Source organism: Ornithodoros turicata, chromosome 7 (genome assembly GCF_037126465.1).
Source record: "Ornithodoros turicata isolate Travis chromosome 7, ASM3712646v1, whole genome shotgun sequence".
NCBI lineage: Eukaryota > Metazoa > Arthropoda > Arachnida > Ixodida > Argasidae > Ornithodoros > Ornithodoros turicata.
This window is the reverse complement of record NC_088207.1, coordinates 12148226-12169876: the sequence shown is the minus strand read 5'-3', so window position 1 is coordinate 12169876 and position 21651 is coordinate 12148226. Positions and strand designations below refer to the sequence as shown.

At 46.2% G+C, this 21651-nt stretch overlaps 1 protein-coding gene and 1 long non-coding RNA gene across 2 annotated transcripts in view; one reads left to right on the top strand and one right to left on the bottom strand.

Annotated features, from left to right (window-relative positions):
* Positions 1 to 21651, top strand: part of LOC135399541 (uncharacterized) — a 163152-nt gene that overhangs the window by 135206 nt on the left and 6295 nt on the right. Inside the window, exons 20-22 of the mRNA XM_064631283.1 lie at positions 2376 to 2494; positions 4862 to 4924; positions 17154 to 17237. Coding sequence (XP_064487353.1) covers positions 2376 to 2494; positions 4862 to 4924; positions 17154 to 17237 — 266 coding nt within the window. The remainder of the gene's footprint in view (positions 1 to 2375; positions 2495 to 4861; positions 4925 to 17153; positions 17238 to 21651) is intronic.
* LOC135400208 (uncharacterized) lies at positions 7657 to 11248 on the bottom strand. Its single transcript, XR_010424557.1, has 2 exons — positions 8703 to 11248; positions 7657 to 8592 (listed from the first exon to the last, which is right to left on the bottom strand). It is a non-coding gene; the product is annotated as an uncharacterized LOC135400208 (long non-coding RNA).

Here is a 21651-nt window from a genome sequence, read left to right as displayed (position 1 = left end):
ATATACTGCTATTCACGTCAGGAGACAATACTAATGCAGCGAGTTGTTCACTCACTGAGTATACAGTGCACTAAATTCGGATGCACAATATTAGCTGCTCATTCGACATATGTATCACAAAAACTGTGGCCAGGATCAATACGGGACTGGAACAGCGAACACAGCCTCTCTGAGTCTACCAGCCTTTCCATATCTCGTCTATAGTCACCATAGCTACAGCTGCCGAAAGCACGGTCGCGGTTGACAGATTTTTAATGACTGCACCACGTCTCTTAAGCGATCAGTTTTTATTTACATAGGTGGGTTGTCGGAGGTCGAATGCGTAACTGAGCTTGACCTTATGCACGTCATGTAGTTAGGCGACTTTTCGTTTTGCGGTGGCGCTGCCGGTGGTCGTGCGGATAGTCGTACATTGGACTGTGCTCGAAGGAGCATATCTCCTTCTGTGAGCGGTTTCCCCTCAGTCTGTCTGTCGCGACTATATGATGTCGCCGCGTCACGTTGTCTCTTTGATGTCGTGCATTTGCTTTTCAGAATAGCTTTCTTCTTTTTTTTTTTTTAGATACGCAACTTTCCCGTAATGCTGCGGAACAAACGAAAATGCAACAACTTATCGATTCAGCGAAGCACTCACATGGAATCTCTAGCCTTTCTTGCAATAGGCGCCTCCCAGACAATGTAGCCTGTACTCACGAAGGAACATAAATTAATCAATACAAAGAAACATTTGGTACAGTCTCCATTTTGGTATGTCTTTATGGATGTGTCTATATCAGCGGTGTTTCCTTTGTTATTCTTTTTCCTTTGAAGTTTGCGCCCGTGATTACTCACAGTTGTGTCTTGGAGTTTAATTATAGCAACGCTTGCTTCCGTGAGAAAAGCCGTTATTCACAGGAATAACAAAATATGTTGCAAATGTAGTACACTAGCTGTGTGTCCACGATCCATATAATATATTTATTCTAGGTATTTATTAACCCCTTATATGTATGCCTTGGTGATGGTGCACACACAAATCCGAAAAGAAACCAAATGATCGTCCGATTTTAAGACATCAGAACAGTAAAATTTAAAGTAAAAAGGGAACTAAAACAGTGACAACTTGTACTTACAACTGCTAAGAACTCAGAGATGCACAAAAACTATTGACATAGATTTAAATACATCAACAGTTGTAAAATATGTTATGTACAGAAGCAGGATTCGCGATATTGTGCATGAATCCAATGTTGACCTTGAAAGCCACTCGTACTTCTAATTTGCTTGCTGAAGGTTGCTGTAAAAACCACTCCACCGCCGAGAAGGACAAATCCAAACAGATATCGTGGCGTGTGGACTACACGCCACGATAGTAGCGTGTAGTCCACACGCTACTAGAAGGGAAGTGCGCAGCGAAGGGAAGATCGCGAGGTCCCTTCTGCCGCAGTGGTCGCGGCAGAAGGGACCTCGCGATCTTCCCCGACCCAGCACAACCACAGATATACGGCCTTTCGCTGTGACACCGCGAAAGGCACTGCGTCTCTGGCTTCGCCTTTGAATCCCTCTTGAAACCTGATGTATAACGTGTTATCATTACTAAGAAATAGACAAGAAGAAGTAAGAAGAAACCTTCCTTCATCCTTCACCACGTGTTCTACTCGTCCCCGATAAGCTTCTTCCCCGGGCTTCCTCCTTACCCGGGCTTCCTCCTTACCCGCTAATGCGGCAGCCACGTCCTCTGTCCTATTCATTTTGCCCGGTCGGCTGATTCTCTGGCTTCATATGCAGCCATTAGTGTCACATAAGCAGCCTCTGCTGCATAAGATCAATGGGCAATGCAGCTCGCATAGCCCAACGAGATAGAGACACATACAGAGCGCTCAATCGCTCGTCGTTTCTCCTTGAACTTTGAAGCTTCAAGGACACCTCTCGCACTCCTTCGTTCAAAGCAAAAACGAACGATGAGCGAACCTGAAGACCCATGAAACGTGAGTGCGCCACGCACGTTGGGTTGAAGCGGCCGTGGGACGTGCACACCCGAGCTAGTGAAACTTTTTCTCCACGAAGACCACCAGCCGAATTATCTATAAAGCCGGTTCACTGAATTGTTGACGGCATTACGAAACGAATCAATGCCACGGAATTTCGAAGAGTAAGCGCGCACAGACACTCACCGCATGAGTTCCTAATGTCCGCCATTTGCAAACAAGGCAAGGTGAGGTCAACATGGCGCCGTCCATGCATGGTGGTTTCAAATATGGCTCCCAGTTTATCCCTCTATTTCCCTCTCTATCTTCTTGGCATAGCCCCTTTAATGTTATGTAATAGTTGCATATCCGGCCTCCAGTTGCGCATGACCTGCTACTTACATCTGTTTCACTGCTTCTCATTTTCAGAGGTGAAAATGGGCACCCTTACCACCTACGGCGAGGAAATCACCAACAGTACCGAGGTGCTAGGGCGCTGTGTGTCCAAGCTGGTTGCTAGTTACATGAACCTCTCCGACTTCACATTGGCGAGCTCATATTTATAGCAGTTGTCGAACAGATTCTATACTCCTTGCGGAGGCAAGGTCGTTGCAGTGAAGCACAACGAAAAATAAATGAAGGCTCGTGTACCCGAACATGAAAGCCCAAGAAACCCTCTCGCAACGGCAGAAAATTCGGTTCTTTGCAGCCATGGGGCATAGGTATCAGCGTCTTGATCGCATGCAGGTTCCCATCAGGGTCTCTTACCGGAAACAGTAACAGAAACGAGAACATTCGCTACCCTACTTCCGATGCAAACGAAAATATTTAAAATATTTTGGTTCGCATTACCAGAAACAGAAACAGGAATGAAATGAAATACATGTAACAGTAGGCAAAAACGAATGAATGAATTCGTGCCTTTGCGAAGTCGTGCTGCCTGATGTGGTCACACTTTTCATGGCTAGTGCTTGCCCGGTTTTACCCTATCCTGCAATACCATACATCGGTCACCATAAGGAGCTGGTGCAATAGACAGGAAACTGTGGGCGGTGGAGTACAAACTCTGCTTCACAATTAAAGCGAAAAAAAAAGGACGAAAAAGGGGCTGCGAACTCCGAGAAATACTCCCAAGGTGATTCCAATCACTTGGCTCTACCGTTAATGCATTTTGGCGAGGCAGGTAACTGCGTGCAGCTGGCGCTGGATAATACCCGTTCGCACTGACGCATCGCGCCCAGTCGTTACCAGGCTGCGATTGCGATCACCCTTACGTTCGTACATAGTGCGCCTCCGCGACATAGATGAAACTCCGCTGATGTTCGTGAAGCGGGGATAAGTTGACATATGGTTAAGCAGAGCTGACGGTGTTGCATGTCTGTGATTTTCCAATATATCGTTTAATGAACGAGAAAGAAAACGTGAACATAAAGATATTTTTGTAAATTTGTAGAGCTTCGCAAGCCTTACACGCAGCTTTAAGAGAGCTACTAAGTGGTCCAATCCAATCCAATCCACGTGAATCCGCAAGTGTCGAGCACACGCCAAAAACGTGCAGTATGGAAAATATCTTGTAAACGAAATCAGAAACGAAATACTGCACCAGAAACAGAAATGGAAACCGCAACAAAAGTGCGAGTTTTTTATGTGCCAGAAACAGAAACTGATTCCCGCTGTCGTCACGCTAAATGTGAGATATGCTTGAGCGCCACATGAGGTTTAACATTCAGAGGAGGGGAGAGCTTCTACTGCGCCCTTCAGTAATGCTTCTGTTGTTCATCCAAATAACTTGCAAATTTGTTGCAAACGTATCCTTGTCAGACTCGCGCTCTTACGGTCTTCAAGGCCGTAAACAAAACTGAGGAAAAGGTCATGCCATACGATGACGATAAGGCCCTTGGGAGAATACGGATATCAAAAACGCAATGAGTTCTCCATTGTCTTCAAACTGCCTAGTCTCGAACGCAAAAGGAAACGTGATACTCTCGAAAGCAGGCATTGCGCTAGAATAAAAAAACGTGTGACAACATTATGGCGACCCGAAGATTTATGTGGCGACCCCTGGGACGATAGATACCTTCTGTGGCTTCAGTGTGGCAGCGTCCTTGGAATTGCGGCCGTTGACTAGCTCGGCATTTTCTTACGGCCATTCCGTTTACGGCCTTACGTTGCACCGTCTGACTAAGGTGCTATATTTCGTTGACAGGTAGGGGTTACAACAGTTATCATTAAGGGATTGCACCGCAAGAAGTGTATTGCACTTGTTCAACATAATCGTTGCTATCTTCAACCAGATAAAAGGAAGAGTTACAAGGAAATTTACATTTTGTCCCCAGCGTTACAATCGACCGTAAGCGATGAAATTCGGCCCAACGTCAACAACCTCAACCTTATCAACGCATGAGATGCAGTAACCTTGATTAGGATAACCGGCAAAACAGACAATGGAAGTGACTCGTCTACCGAGCCTCTCCGAAACTTTTATCGCACGCGCATTCTCTACCCGCCAGTAAGCAGCACTATATGTATAAACCCATCGCGGCCTATGTCTGGTACTTTCTTATGTACTTTACGTATTTTTACGTACACTTGCGCTGACTTTGCTCACACTTGTGCAATCAGTTCATTTTCTTGAAATGCCTCGTGGTAGTTCGGAATAGTCTGCAAATATCTCGTTGATTGATTTATCGATTTTGAGGGCCGTTTTAAGGGACGTACGTTTTGCCACGCGTGATATTTTATTATAATGTAATGTGTATGCATCGTGTCAGCGGTACACAGCCTACATGCAGTCAAGGTGTCTTACACTTGAACGCGAAATAGCAGCCTTCTCGATGAGTTTACACGTGCAGTATCTTCAGACTTTACTCTACATCGCTTTGTCACCTGCTGAAAATACACTATTTCTATGACAGGACGCACCATGGTTTCTTGGAGATAGCATTATCTACAAATTTATGGCAAAGTTCACAATGACGGTAAGACACCGATGCACTGCTCCTTTACATACCTCAAGCGCACAGTATAGCTACTGAACCTTGGGTGATTTTTTTCTAGTCCATCAGCGGAGGTCCTCAATATTATCCGGATCAGACAGCTATATCAGAACGAGCTAAGAGGCACGTGTCTCTCTTTTGTTCATGTGACCTCACGTAGTATTGCGTAATCTTTACGGGAGTCAACAGCCCATTCAAAAAACTCCACGTTTCAAACTCCTCTTGGTATACCTTTTGCAATTATGTTTGTTATTGCTGTACGCGGCATTTGCTGCACTTATGAAGTGGAGGGCAAGGAGTGCACACCATTGCACAGAGACTGACGGTCATGAGCTAATCTCGGAAGCGTGTACTGTAAACGGACTGTCGCATCCGTCCCGGTCAATTCCGAAACGTCGATGCAATTTTACTCCCCGTCGTTCAGTGACAATAACGCCGGAAATCCGACGCGAATTAGTGGAATAGTTTCCGTGCAATTTGATGTGACGCCTAGTAAGAGCAGATGACGGATGTTGAGAGTGTGCCGGAATTCCCTCTCTTGAAATCGGAGGAAGCGTCACTCAGGGAGAACCCTTTGAGGCGGACAAGTTGAGGAAGCGGCCGGAAGGGCTGTGGCGACCGAACGGCGAGCGGGTGGGGCGCCGTCTGCAGGTCACGGAGAGAGTCTGTGGTTGGCTTGTGGAATGTCGATTCTGGGCACTGATCTCGATTGTAAAAGGCTGGATGGCGGATAGGGAGCGCGAGCGTGAAGAAACCGGCCGCCATCTTACTGTACCCACAACAGTTCCCGCGGGCGATCATGCCGGCTTGTTGTAGTTACGGCTGCACCAGCCGTACGGGAAAAGGAGAGGGCACAACTTTTCACAGGTGAGTCATTCGTTATTAAGGAATAAATTGACGTTCATTCTGTACATTTCTTTGACGATTTCGAACAGTTTTTTTGCACGAAACCAGCACTTGGTGCAAGTTGTTAGATGGCTCTTCCGAGGCTCAAGCGAACGCCCTGGTATTTTACCCGGCGTCAATGATAGTTTGAGGTCATAATACGTTACAAGGAACATGTTACTGTACAGTGGCAGTGTTGTCATCCGTGTATGTGCGGCACTCGAGCGCTAAACTGCGTGCATTGCTAGCCCGGTACACGGTGTTCTCTACCCAAGGAAGTAGGCAGTCATCTTTTTGAATCAGCTTCGCGAGGAAAGTCTCATCCTTTATGTGTTTGCGTTGTTTACTGTTTTAGTGTTAAGTCGTAGCAAGGGATGTGGGGCTTTACGTCGTGAGACAACTGTGATCCTGAAACAAAGTTGAAACCCGGACGGGTTGGTGATCCATTTTAAATCGATAGAAAACCCCAATGCGAGGAGACGACGAAAGGGACAAAGGACGAGACGAACACAGCAGTGTATTGCCAACCAAAGACTTTTATTTGTGAAGCATGTGCTGTATTTGTCTCGTCCTTTGTCCCTCTATCGCTATTACATCTGTGATTATGAACTGACAAAGAATGTCTCCGTTGCGATAATGTCACTGGGGTGCGTCATCTAGCTCTTTTGTGTCTGACCTTTGTTGTCAGCTTCTTGCAACAACTCCATTAATAATTGGTTGCATGCAATGTTATTTGTGACAGTATATAAGACGTGATCTCTTGATACAGGTTTCCTCATAGCCGCCCTGTCATACTCAAAAAATGGGTGCAGAACCTGCGCAGAAAAAACTGGACACCATCAAAGACCTCGGTGATCTGCAGCAGGCATTTTGAGGAAGACTGCTTTGACCGGACTGGGCAGACAGTGCGCCTTAAGACCGACGCAGTACCAACAAAGTTTGATTTTCCACAGCACCTCCAAAAAGTAAAAGCTTATGCATCACATCAAAATTTTTTAAGCTATTCTGGATAGTGTGTGATTGCTCTGCATTAACTGTCATAGATGTGAACCACATATGTACAGTAGACTTTCAGTAATTCAAACCAGCAGGGGACTGGTGATTATTGTGTTGATTACTACACATACACATCTAAACATGGGCCGCAAGGTACAAATTAGTGACCCACGTTGCTTACATCTACTGTTGGTTACCTTTATGCTGCCACAAGTTTCCTTTTGGACCCCTGAAACGCTCTGTAATAATTTTAGCTGCAATGGGAGTGTCCTCTCAGCATCTCAACTGCTTGCAAAACTGTAAACATCTTAAAAAATGACACAGTTTTGAAGATTTCACATTCTGGAAATTTGCAACAGCAGAGGCTGTCAGAGTGCGACCTACTGAAAGGTTTGTTTTACGGAAGCAGATTTGTGGTAGCCATTCCTTCAAAGTAGTCATATCTTATAAAGGAATGAAAAGCGTGAAATTAGCACAAGTGCCGTTCGAATTTTTAATACACTGGACACATAGCCTGCCAACCCAAAATTTTGAACTTGTTTGAGCTACAGTAGTTTGATCCCCTTTTGTAGGACACTTAAGTAACCAGACAAAATAAGCTGCCCACAAGTGTGAATTATCAGAGCTTACATTAATGAGAGCCCACTATACAGAGATCAGCATACATGGATAAATAAAAGGGTGGTGTTTGCGCGTCATTACTCATTCCAATGTCAAATTGGATTCAGTAGTTTTGCATAGCGCCCCCATACGTCATCATTTTTGAAATAAAAGTATCGTCTCCTTGCACATTCCCTGTACCTTCAAAATGCATAATGACAATAAATAACTGCTGAACTTAAAACCGTTTATTGTCTCTGTTCTTCAGACATAACATCTTGGAACTTATTGACGAATGCATATTTCGTTACATCTTTGTTACACAGAATGCACAACCAAGAAAGCCCCCTGCCACTAGACATAAAGTAGAGCAGGATACCATCGGTAGCACGTCACAGCCAGGACCATCTTGGGGCACACCAGGGCCGTCATCAGAAGTGTCACAAGCCTCATGTAGTCTTGCAGCTGACCATACATACGTAGTGCAGGAAAGTCCTCGTACATTAAAACTGAAGGTGAACGTCGCAGTTGAGGCACTAGAAGGTGCAAGCAAAAAAGTGAAGCATACACACCAGAAGAATTTGAGACTAAAGAAAAAGGTGGTAACTGCAGAAAGTGTGATTGAAGACCTCCAGAAAAAGTCACTGGTTTCAAAGCAGTGCAGCGACATTCTCCGTGGCTCCCTTTCAGGCGTGCAGTTGGATTTGGTGCTACGTACTATACACAACAAACATGGGAAGATCAGCAGGGAGCAGTACCCCCCATCCCTACGTAGTTTTGCTCTCACACTGCAGTTCTACTCCACGAAGGCGTACGAGTATGTGAGAAAGACATTCAATTTGGCACTTCCGCACCAGGCAACAATCAGGTCATGGTACAGTGCAATCCATGGTGAGCCAGGATTTACACACGAAGCCTTTGATGCCTTGAAAGTAAGAGTAGAAGAGCAGCGGAAGTTATCTAAACGTGTCGTGTGTTCACTCATGCTCGATGAAATGAGCATAAAGAAGCAGATTCAGTTCACAGGACAGTCCTTTAATGGCTTCATAAACTTAGGTACTGGCATTGATGACGACAGTCAGGAACCAGCTACACAAGCTCTTGTATTCCTTGTGGTTGCTTTGGACAGTAACTGGAAAGTGCCATGTGCATACTTTCTGATCAACAGCCTAAGTGGGGAGGAAAAGGCAAACCTTGTGAGCCTCTGCCTTCAAAAGCTACATGACATTGGAATTCTGATAGCTGCAATTGTGAGTGACGGCCTGGGCTCTAACCTCACCATGTTTCAAGACCTTGGTGCAAACATGAAAAGCCCCGACATCAGGCCATGGTTTCAGCACCCTTCTGATTCTTCCTGGAGAGTTCATGTAATCCTCGATGCTTGCCACATGCTGAAGCTGATTCGTAATGCCCTGGCAACAATGGGGACCCTGAAAGACAGCAATGGAGGCACAATAAAGTGGGCCTACCTCGTATCCCTCCAAAATCTGCAGCAATCGGAAGGGCTTCATGCTGGAAACAAGCTCAAGGCTGCCCACATTGACTGGGGAAGTCAGAAGATGAAGGTGAATTTGGCAGCTCAGACACTCAGCTCAAGTGTGGCGGATGCTCTGGAGTTCTGTGACAGGGACATAAACAATCCAATGTTTCATGGATGTGAGGCAACAGTGGAATTCCTCAGGAAGTTCGATCGTCTGTTCGACATCATGAACTCCCGCAATCCCCTGGCAAAGAACTTCAAAGCACCCATCCGTTATCCAACCCGCCACCTTTGGATTCCATTCTTCAACGAGATGACTGCGTATATTGGCAACCTGAAAGATGCATCTGGAAGGCCAATATTAGAAACCCCACGAAAAACAGGCTTCCTTGGATTCCTCATCAACATGGCAAGCATTCAAAGCCTATGCAGCCATCTTCTTTCAGGAGATAATGCACTCTTAAGGTACCTGCTCACATACAAACTCTCTCAAGACCACCTCGAACTTTTCTTTTGTGCGTTGAGGGGTAAAGGTGGGTGGTGCAACAACCCGACGGCAGGACACTTCATGGCTGCATACAAGAGGCTCCTTGTTCACCATGAAATCGAGCCTACAGCACGAGGTAATTGTATCGCCCAAGACTCCACACGCATACTGACTGTGACAGCAGCAGCAGCAGCAGGAGCTACTTCCCTTGACGAACTTGACATTCATGCATCCCGCTATTTTGGTACTGCACAGAGTGAATGTGTTGAAGACCACGACTACGCAGATGTACCTGATACAGAGCAACTGTCAGCCTTTGTTGAAGATGTTGTGGGGTACATCGCGGGGTACGTTGTCAAGATGGTGACAAGGAAGATCTCCTGTGCTGACTGCATCGACGCTCTCACAGACAGAACTCTACACAGTGCTCTTCTTCGTCGGAAGAGTCGAGGTGGTCTGATTAGTGCGTCTCAGAGTGTCATCGCCATTTGTAAAACAACAGAAAAACGTGTTCGTCAAATGCTTCATATCTCAGAAGGAATCTTGACATCCAATGCTCAGCTTGGGCAGCTTCTCACAAGGGCCGTCTTGCAGGACATTCTGTGCACGTCTGCAAGACTGGACATTTTTCCTACTTTGAGCCAGCACATGTTTGAGTGCAGTCCAGACGAAAACCATGTCATTCGCCTTGCAAAACACGTTGCAGACTGTTATGGGAAGATAAGACTTTATCACATTGCCAAACAGTACACGGAGAAGGTGACTGCAAGGCCACGTCTGCGTAAGAGGTTGTCAAGAATTATAGTTTTTAACAATCAGTGACTACTCACGTTCACTTCCTAAGTGATTCCAATTTTCATATTTAATAAGTACAAGAGATTATCTTACTTTTTAGTTTTACGTATACACAATTTTAGCTGGCATATGCCTTGTTCTGCATTTTCTTAAGGTGATTTTCTGAAATTTTGTACTGGCACAGAAAGTCAGAGCCCAGGTGTAGCTGCTGTTTCACTATGGTCCCCCAGCAGAATAATTCATAAACAGGTGATGCTATCAGAAAGCTTTCTTTGGCGGCCTCATAGCTAAGTGTAAGAGCGCATCGATACACTGCTCCGTCCAAGAAATATGTACGCCGAAACCAATTAACTAGAAATCATTAAAATATAAATGCTGTGTTTCTTTGTCTGGAACAGTTTTTGCTGAAGGTTCAAATCAATAAAACAGAATTACTGAAGGCATCCACAGTAAAAAGTTAACAAGCTTAAAAGTTTAAAACGAGCTTTATTCAATCAATGAGAGCATGCAAATGACTCTCCCACTGCTGAGTTCTTGGCCAACACCTCAGGAATGATCAGTGAAATGAAAGCTTTTTGGTAGCACCACCTTGTTTATGAACTATTCAGCCGGAGGACCTTTATGAAGCACCTAGTATACATCTGACACATTTGTGTCAATCTTCGTTACTTGTACCATGTTACTTTCCTGTAGTAATTACTTTCAAGAGGGACAACTGTTAATAAACTAGTGTTAACCCTCTTCAGCACTATACTACCTCTTTCTGCAAAATAAATCAGAGCCCAAAGTTTACGGATTCATTCTAATGTTCCCCTTAATTGAAAGTTGCCTCTTGAGGGTGAAGTCTGACTTTTACCGAGCAAATTGCCCTTACTGAAATGTCTATAGCAATGCACACCAGCTTCTTCGGCAGTAAACGCAATTACATCACAGTTTGTACCAAACAGTGCGCAGTTCGTTACAGTAATAGAGCCCAATTCCCCCCCTCCCCAATTTAGCTGTTTTTTTCATCTGAATTCATATTAATTTCAAGCACACATTCATTTCCCTAATTTTTACCCCCCCCCCCAAATATTTCCCGAAAACCTTGGGCTCTAAGAATAATGTTTACCTCATGTTTCATGTGCGTGGTTTCTAGCACTGCATTTGAAATTTTGTGGCACAAGGAAAGCCAAGATCACATTGCGGGACTGTCTTGCTGTGTCATATCAAAGGATTGTTATTTGTCACGTGCCTACCAAGTGTGGTTGCCCACATCGTTGTGCCACTGGGCTGGTGCCCACTGCAATCAAGTGCATTGTCGTGAGCAACGTGTGAGCAACTTATTCTGTGGGGATGTAGCAAAAATGGGGCCAGAAATAATTGTCCCAGCTTGCACTGGTAGAAAAAATTGTCCCATGCCTTAGGGGACAATTCTGGTGGTTTAGGATTAAGCGTGTGGTGACGCATGCTAAAATAAAATAAGAAAAAAAAAAAGAAAACGGTGAGAGGACAATGAGAAGGCAGACACAATGACAAGTTGGTTGCACTTGCCGGTGTCTATGCACTGGGGTTTTTATGAGTTCCAAAAGCCATGCGCTACGTTTTACGGACAACTGAATTTTTCAGGAGTAGGACATCTCGTTGCAGGAAATCAGACGTGTGTAAGAAGTGACACATCGATATATATTCCAGGCTATTAGTTTCTTGCATGGTCTGATGCTGGGGTCTCCCAGTGCAGCCCATGCCCTGGTACACTGCTAATTGGTGTCGCCTAACCTGACCTAACCCAACTAAACTGACATAAATAGCCAAACCTCCTGACGTAACCAAAGTAACATCCGTATCATGAACAAGCTCGCATGGTGTAAGCAAGCTGCTGTCTGCAGAGAAAGAGGTAACATTTGCTTGAGCTTCAAACGGTCTTGTGTTGTCGTTATCGACTTATGTGTTCATCACATTTAAGAAAATGTTACCTCTTTCTAAGTAGCCCAACCTAACCCAACTGACGTATCCTAACTAATTATTTGGGTTGCGCTGCTGCAAAAACGACTCTCTGTTGCAATGGTTGATAACTCATTCCAAACGTAAACACGTCTCTAAAACAAAGGTACTATATAGCCTGCGATTCTATGGGACCATTTCCTTTGTCCCATGACAGTAGAAAAATGTTTTTCGTTACCACTATTTCGGAAACAATTTTTGCCCAGATCCCAGTATGAGAGATTATGCATGATTGTTGTGGAACTGACATCGCACCTTACTGAAATATGGGCTCTGAAACGTGCTGTAGTACAATCCCCAGCGCTGCACTGCAGTGACGGTCTAGTTTCGGAATGCAAAACATAACGTAATTAAGAATCGAATGGCAGGACACCTGTGAAACACTGTTAGGATACATCAGTATACTGGCACCTTACAAAATCGCGTGACGACAAACAATGATCAACGCCTGTAGCGCAATAAATACTCACAATCTCTGTTGCCTCCCATTGTTTTCTATGGGCGCACACAGCACTTTAGGGCCCACCAACATGGCGGCGCGAAGGCACGCCTCTCCCCCACGAGCCCCTCTCCCATGCGCGATCCAGCCTTTATACATAGAGATCAGTGATTCTGGGTTAGCGTCGTGTGTCTTCGTACAGTCAGGTGACACGGTGTTAAACGCGACATGGTCGCGTAAAAGCTAACACATGTAAGCGAAAGTCGGCGTATTTACCGAGGGCTTTTTTACTTAGTATATTGAGGTGCGAGTGCGGAGCAGACGACCTTATGAATACAATCGCTCTGCGGTCCCATTCGTGTGCCTGGCTACGTCATCATGACGTTACTACCGCTGGAGCTTGTTTAGCTGCAGAGGAAGTGCGAATCTTCCAAAGACTTTGAAAAGGTTAGCCAGCTGTAGGACTCAAACCCACATCTTCTGGATTGCCGGTCACACACACTGCCCGAACGACTTCCAAGGGTGCGTCATTTGAAGGGACAAACTCACTCTTACATGTTTCACTCACTAGAGAATTTTAGCAGACCGTTGATAACCTGGCTTGCGTCGAACCGTATCAACCGGATCCAATGAGTGGATAAGATTCTGAGTCACGCGCGACTACGATTGGTTCCGATACACACGATAACCTTATCAACGGTATACTAAAACTCACTACTCACGCACACGACGGGCGACGGGGCGGCGGAAGCGGCGTCTGTTGAACACGATGGAAATTGATGCTCTGAGGCTGGGACACAGAAGAAAGGACAGCACAACACACGAGCCTCAAATGCCTAAGAACAGTGAAAGAAGGAAGCAGTCACTGAAAAAGTCACTGAGCATGAGTGAGAAAACATGTAAGAGTGGAATGAGTGAGTGAGAGGGTGTTGTCTTTAACTTCAAATGACGCATCCTTAGAAGTCGTTGAGGCAGGTGTGTTAATTTAGCTCAATTGGTAGAGCCCTGGACCGGCAATCCGGCAGATGTGGGTTCGAGTCCTGCAGCTGGCTAACCTTTTCAGTGACTTCCCTCTTTCATTGTTCTTAGGCATTTGAGGCTTATGTGTTGTCTAGTCCCTTCTTCTATGCTCCAGCCTGAACACGCATCTTCGGAGACGCGTATTTCCTTCATCCCCAATGTGAGATGGTGAAAGAGCACACTATCGCCTCTTGCGTCCTGGAAAAGGTTAAAGGAAAACAGAAAACGCAACCCAGGATAAGGGCAGTTCCGATAGAGTCACCCGATGCATTTGTTCTTGTTTTGTTTCGGCAAGTTAAAGCACCCCAAGCAGCACAATGTACTGAAAGTCGAGTGCAATAGAGGTGGACAGTATGTGTCTTATCAATGTTCTTTAGTTTCACGAGTCTCTTCAAGGCCTTCCACCTACCCGTCCACCCCTATTGCACTCGACTTTCAGTACATTTTGCTGCTTGGGACATCTTCGACGCATTAAGCGGCACTGTGCTCCTTCACCCTCTCACACTGGGGATGAAAGACGCGTCTCCGAAGATGCGCAATCAAGAACAACAACAAAAAGTGTTCCTTCACGATTTTTTTGCGGACGATCTATCGAACCGATTTTTGTTCTGAAAACGGCCCCGGTATCAGGTCACCGAAGGGACCGTTCTCATTGGGACAACTTCGTAGCTTTTATAATTAAAAAGTTAATTATTGAAAGTTCATTTTAGTTGTTTTTAGAGTGTAGAACCACCATCGCTGTTCTCCTCTTTGCAACAGAATTAGGGCTCTGTATGCTCTGCTCCAAAAGTGACGAAACCTGCTACAATACCGCATTTTTCCCGCTACAAGAGCTGCTACGAAGAGCAATTCGTCTGTGGCGGCCCGTGTGTGATGACGAAGACGTGCCTCTGAGTCCTGACCGGCGATGATGGAATGTCCCAGCGGGCAGATGGTCGTGGCCTCACACTAGGACGGTGCCGGTAGAACTGCCGTGCCAGCGCCGTAGCGCGTGGCAGCAGAGGCACGTCTTCGTCATCACACACGGGCCGCCACATCACTCCCCCCCTCAGACGCGGAGCGGTGTAGAGCTGGCGGTTGAGATTCCGCGTCGATACAGGAAGAGGAGGAAGACGGGCGACACGCAGTACAGGGACGGCTGGTCTTGCGTCTTGTGATGAGTGGGCAGAAGTGGCGGGCTGAACGGTGCGGACAAGAGCTGGCCGGGAGGGTTCCAGGGGCGGGCCAAAGCGGAGAGCATGCATGTAGGCCGAAGTGATAAGAGAGTGGGGCGACAGAACCGCGACCGGTTCGTGAGCGTTGAGCTCGTAGTGTTGTCACCACGGAGAGTGCCGGGGAGGACCATCGTGAAGCACGTGGAGACCGGGAGTAAAACTCACTGTGGCCTCCGAGCGTGACCCCGGTGGAACGTTGGTCCCGGTGCCCCTTGACCGCAATTGGATGGACTGGACTCCCACTATGTTGCACAAAAGCCAGGTGGGAAGGCGAGGCGGGCAGGGTTCCTTGACCGCTGGCGTAGCAGATGTGGGTGGCGCGGTCGACAGCGGCGTACCGCGACCGGTACAGGAGCGTGATGCTCGGGAAGGTGCCGCTGGTGGTAGCCAGAGGAGTGCCATCGTGAAGCGTGTGGCGACGTGACGCAGAGTGCGAGACCATGGCGACGTGATCTGGGTAGATGGGTAAGGTGGGTAGGACCATGGTGTGACGCGGTCGGGCGTTGCGATGAGTGGAGCCGCGGTGAATTGACGTCGTCGCCTAGCGGTTCCTCGGTAGAACGTTGCACCGTACCTTCGGAGGTGGGCTTGCAGTAATTTGGGATGGTGCTTGGCCGAATTATGCCGAACATGGTGTTCGTTGTTCGGGTCACCAAATGTAGAGGAGGTGGTGTTCCTCTACATGAGTCCTGACCGGCGATGATGGAATGTCCCAGCGGGCAGATGGTCGTGGCCTCACACTAGGACGGTGCCGGTAGAACTGCCGTGCCAGCGCCGTAGCGCGTGGCAGCAGAGGCACGTCTTCGTCATCACACACGGGCCGCCACACGTCAGTTCCATCACTGGTCAGTCACTGAAAAAGTCACTGCGCATGAGTGAGAAAACATGTAGGAGTGAAAGTCGAAGGAGTGAGTGAGAGGGTGTGGTTTGTCGCTTCAAATGACGCACCGAAGTCGTTGAGGGAGGTGTGTTCATTTAGCTCAATTGGTAGAGCCCTGGACCGGAAATCCGGCAGATGTGGGTTGAGTCCTGCAGCTGGCTAACCTTTTCAGTGACTTCCTTCTTTCATTGTTCTAAGGCATCTGAGGCTTATGTGTTGTCTAGTCCCTTCTTCTATGCTCCAGCCTGAACACGTCAATTTTCATCGCTTTAAAACACGTTTATGCATACAGGGTGTCCCAGAAAACGTGTCATTGAATTATAATAATAATAATAATAATAATAATGGCCAGAGCTGCTCTTACGCCAAAAAACCCCAAGTCAAATCAAATCAACATAATAAAAAAACTACGCCACCTAGAATCACGCGGTCAACGGCATTTTTTGTTACTAGGTTTTTGCCGACTCCTGATGTGAATATCATGTATCATAAGGTTACTTATGTAAATATTTGCGAACTGAACTTGGAAATTAAGGTCAGGTAAAGGTCACTTTTTTACCCCACCAATATGAAGAGTGTGCCGAATTCACTCAAGTTCATGATAATTGACAGCGATATTCACGAGATATCCCATCGGAAAAATGAGCCGAACATCATGCTTTTCGTAGTACCGAACCGCAACGCGCGACCACTTTTAGAGCGCAATCGCTCTCAGTCCGACGAAAGGAGGTTCCAAACCCAGCCCAATGAGCGATAGTAGAAAAAGTGACAGTTCCTGAAATTGGGAGAGGGAGAGTGCGATCCCAGCGAAAGTCGGACGCGATAAGCCATACCTGTGTTATCTCTTTCTGCGTTGCAGGTGTGGGCTGGGCTGGGCTTCAAACCTCCTTTCGTCGGACTAACAAGGATTGCGCTGAAAAATTTGTCGCGCGCTAGCTCCGTAGAGCATGATGTTCGGCTATTTTTTTCTGATGGGATAGCCCCTGAATATCCCTGTCAATTATCATTAATTTTGAGTAAATTAGACACGCTCTTCACATTGGTGGGGTAAAAAAGTGACCTTTACTTGGGAACTTTCCGCCTTCAGTTCGCAAAAATTTACATAACTAAACTTACGTTACACGAAATTCACATAAGGAGGTGGCAGAAGCCTATAGTAAGAACAAATGCCGTTGACCGCATGCTTCTAGGTAGTGTAGTTTTCTTATTATAATTCAATTACACATTTTCTGTATAATACACCCTGTATAATATATGTGTGTAAGATGTTTTCGAAAGACTTCACAAAGTATAGACTATGAAGCGGAGTCTAAACCGTATCCGTCTTATACACGCGTGTCGGGATGCGATAGTCACTTTAAGGAGTCCCGATTCGAAGTTGGTCGTAATGCAATCGCGTCTGTAATAACATTTTCTTTCTCTGTCGTTTCAGGCCTGGACCAGAGTAGGTGCTGCGCAACTGAAGGGTTTCGATCCTCACGAGGTCGCTCAAATGCCTTTCCTTCTCATGGCTGAGGTTTGTTAGCTTCATAATTTTTCAGCACTTTGACGCGAAATTGAATGAAATGAATGACTGAATTGAAGGGCGGTGCCGCGATATTTCCTTGGACGTGGCTCAATGTCGCTTGTCAGCTAAATACAAGACCGTTGGCGACAGAGCGCTTACTATGTGCTTCCGTCACTGCGGTGAGTCGCATAATCTACAACACGTTCTGCCTTCGTCATCACACTATTAAATTTGCTGGATTATAGTTATATCAGCCATTCCCTCACTCACTGTGCTTAGTCTATTCTCAAATGGACCGCATTAAAGCGTAGCCCTTGAAGCGGAGCTTATGTTTTGGAACAACAACAACAACCTACACAACAACAACAATACAACTTCGCACATGCGACACAACAACAACAGCTTCGCACATTTACGTATATGCTCATCATTATATTTTGCCTAATTATTGCTTCCAGTGGTTCGGAGTTTCCCTGTCGCGATACAGCGCACTATTAATCATTACCACCAGATAGTGTTGTTACCGAAGATAGGTAACTCAGAAGAACGGTCATATAGACGCCTTTCGCAATTAGTGTATGTTAGAGATTTTACATGTTGTGATTGCTAGGAATAGTATTTATGAAACAAGAGGGCATGCTGTCACATGAAGCACCAGTTGAGGGGGGGCGGGGGCGAGCCCTAACCTAACCCAACTTATCCTAACCTAACCTAGAGGAGAGCACTACAGTGCATGGTTCTAGATTGAGAACAGCGTCAAATACAAAAATGGGAGCCATTGATGCGCTTATTAGAAATGACTATCCGCTACCCGGCAACGGACTCTGGCTCTGGCTATACCCGCCAACGGACCGCTGACATTCTACCCTCCGCCGTGCTGAGCAGAGTTGATTCAGGGCTCGCTTTCCGCACGCCTGCGCACAGCCTATCTCTCGTCAAGATGCCGCATTAGTTCATCGAATGCACCTCGACGTGGCCTTCACAGCACAGCGGCACTACCGCTTGAGACAAGTTGCCTCTCCCCACTGCAACCACTGCGGTGCTGTTGAAGATCTAGAGCACATTCTTCTCCATTGCCCACACTACCAACCTTCCCAAACCGTCCTCTCCGCATCCCACAACGTGGTAGACTCCCGCCCTCTCTCTCTCTCACAAAATTGCTTGGTCCCTGACCACGTCCAGTGCACCAACGCTCTGCCCTCAAGGCTCTCTTCACCTTTATGGATATCACGGGTCTTCGACCCTTATTGTGAAGGGGCTCATTATTTCGTTATTATTGTGTTTCTGTGTAGTAAAGATGTGTTGGAAGTGCGCCTTGTGTTCTCTCTAACTTCAGCTGTGTCTTTGTTTTTCGGCGCGTTGCAGTGGCTCATTATTTCATTCCCCGCATCACCACCAGCAATAAAGTAGAGTATCGCCCTCGGTGATGGAACTCCCCAGCCGTCATCCCGTAATAATGTTGTTGTTGTTGTTGTTTACATATGACTCGTCCAAGCAATCTGATGATGATAAAGGTTGTTATGGTATAGGGAAGACCATCTTCCCTTCTTGGTTACCTTGAGGCAAAAAAAATGGCATTAGAGCAGCACAAACTGAAATACTTGTTGAAGGTTTCCTTAAAGTCGGGGACGTTAAGGGGACCATGAAATGATTTTCGCGAATTCCGAGTATTCTGCAGGAAACCGTTCTCATGATCCCTCACTATAGAAAAATATAGAAAAATAGCGGGGCGTGACCCGATGGATATATGCCTTAGAAGCGGGCTTACGTCATCGCCATCCAGTTCCCTCAGCCAACTGTGAACGACGAGGAAGACACACCCCGCGGGACCATGTGGGTTTCGGTTTGGACAACAACGACGTCGTATATCTGCCGTCGAAATCACTCGAAATATGGCGAAAGGCAAATTGTCAGCAATGGAGGAAGAGATTATGCGACACACACAGCGCCTATGGATTGTTCGGTACTCAGCAGCTCGAAAAATGTCTCCGACGGAGGTGTGTTCTGACGAAGAAGTAGTTCAAAGAGGAAAACGTGCTCCGGTAACCAGGCTGACACTCAACGGCTATATTACATTTTTCGTAAGATTCTGTGTAAACAGTTAGATACAATCTTGTCTCCAGGTGAAATCAAAACATATTTCATGGCAAAGTATGCAAGCTTGTTTGCAAATTTTGCAGTTCGCAAAAGTCCGTCCACGAATCGGCAACATGTTCTGTGTATGATGTCACGGCCAGTTCGCCTCGGAGGCGGGCTGTAGCACCTGCCGTTCATGCCCGTGGTTAATATAGAATATCTTTTATGTTTGAGCGATTTTCAACGTCATATTTCACACAGTGAATGCTGTAGTACAGGGGAACAGATTAAAAATGATCGTGGGCTACTCGGCTACTCGTAGTACCTTTCATGGTCCCTTTAAATGTGGGGTGCCGTATGTCGAGATTTCGGCCACGTTAAGGAACCAAAAGGGCGGGCAAAAGGTGGACAAAATTAATCCACAGACCCGACCACCGTGGCGTCGCTCATGATCGCAGTTGTCTCGCGACGTAAACCACCGAATTATTATTAAATGCGGTAAGATAGATTGATAGAATTAAGCGAGCGGTGGCGTGTTTCCTTATTTTTAATTTTTGTTCCCATGAAAAGTACGACAATTTTGTCTGCAAAGGACCGAGCTTAAAAAAAAAAAAAAAGGAAAGAATTTGTCCAGTTGGAATTTCTACGAAATTGGTGCGAATGAGACCCGACAGGTCCAATATCAAAACCTATTGGATCCTTCACTTCCAAGTGGACTGTTCAGTTGGAAATTGACCACCAACTGGAAAGTTCATTTCGTTCCATGCACTCCAACTGGAAAGTCTATTTGGTTTCATGCACTCCAACTGGACACTCCATTGGACATTATGGGTCCAACTGGTCCTTTTGATAGCGAACTCCAGTTCCATTTGGCCGTTTCTGTCTCCAACTGATCGTCCCAATTCGCTGCAAATTGGCAACTGTTAGCTCGGTTTTCAGCTATTTCCAAGTGGTAGAGTTGGTAAAGGTGATAAAGTTCATTATTCCTGCGGTCATTATTGCTGCATTAAAACGGTCTGTCGAGTGTTCTGGCCTTGGCTCAGGCAAAAACAGCCTGATATGCCACACGAGTCATGAAACGTACCAGCGAACTGCTTAAACACCCCTCTCCGCAGGATAAGAGCTTCCCTGCGTTGATCGAAAACAACGCGGCGTCCTTTGCTGAACAACAAATATGCGTTTTCTTGTACCGTCTAAGCGACACTACTGAATGGCGTGTAGAAGTGGCTGCTCTTCGCGTAGGAGGTCCGCACATACTGTATCACGTGGGTAATTGGGGAGATAGTAGGTGCATTCTTTTCGCTTGCACCTCCTGCACCAGATCTGAACTGGGTTATTTGCGTGCTGCACTTTCCTGTTGAAAAGAAAGGCATTACTAATAAAGTTCCTTTCAGCTGGAAAGTGCAGCTCCCGAAAACCCGTCTTGCCTGGAGTCCAAGGTAGTGCAGTCCAGTGCAAGTGAAAAGAATGCACTAAGTACCTAGTCGGGTGAATTTCGTCTTCTACTTTTGAAGCCGGTGTTAATTTTCATTCTGCGATAACAGAGCTGAAAGCGAATCTATCTCGGGTGACACTTACGAATGAAAGATAGGATGGCGGGACCCTCAGAGCGAAATATCAAGGGGGGGGGGGGGCGCTGCAGGGCCCCCCGCGAAAAACTCAGGGGGCCGACTGCCAACTGCCCCCACCTTCCGACGCCCCTGAGTGTTTTGGTTCACTTCGGGTTCAAGTTCACACAGTTCGTTTCGATTCGTGTTTAACTCCAGACCAGTGGTATCACGGTTCACCTCGGTTCATAAAATAAACATAGAAACATTCTCTAGGAATGCACATAGGTACGCGACAAGACGCAAGCTTCCTTGATTGGGTCTTGCACATGAAATCAATCAACAGCATGTTCTCTTCGTGCATTAATTAAAAAATGAATGCAATGATACCTGGCCTGTTGTAGCGATCCCGGGCATAAATAATAATTCACCTTAAGACACATGCTTGGTTTTCGTATACCTAGCCGTCTGTCCCCACTTAATGTTTTGAAACATTCTTTCTAAGCTGTCGTGATCTCTATCTATTTGTGCGAGAGTAGTAATGTAATGAAACAAAACAATAAATGATCGTGCATTTTAGTTTCTCTAGCACGGACGTTTCAGGAAAGACACACGTACTGCTCTTCGGTGACTAAACGTTATTACGTACCTACGTTTTTGACCATTAGTGTAAGAAAATTTCTGCAAACCACTGCTGAGACGAGAGATTGCGTGCAGTAGAATACACTCGATTTGATCACACTCTGTAACGTCTAGTTGTTTTTCCCGTCCGTGTCGTTTTCCTCAGATTGAAGGAAATG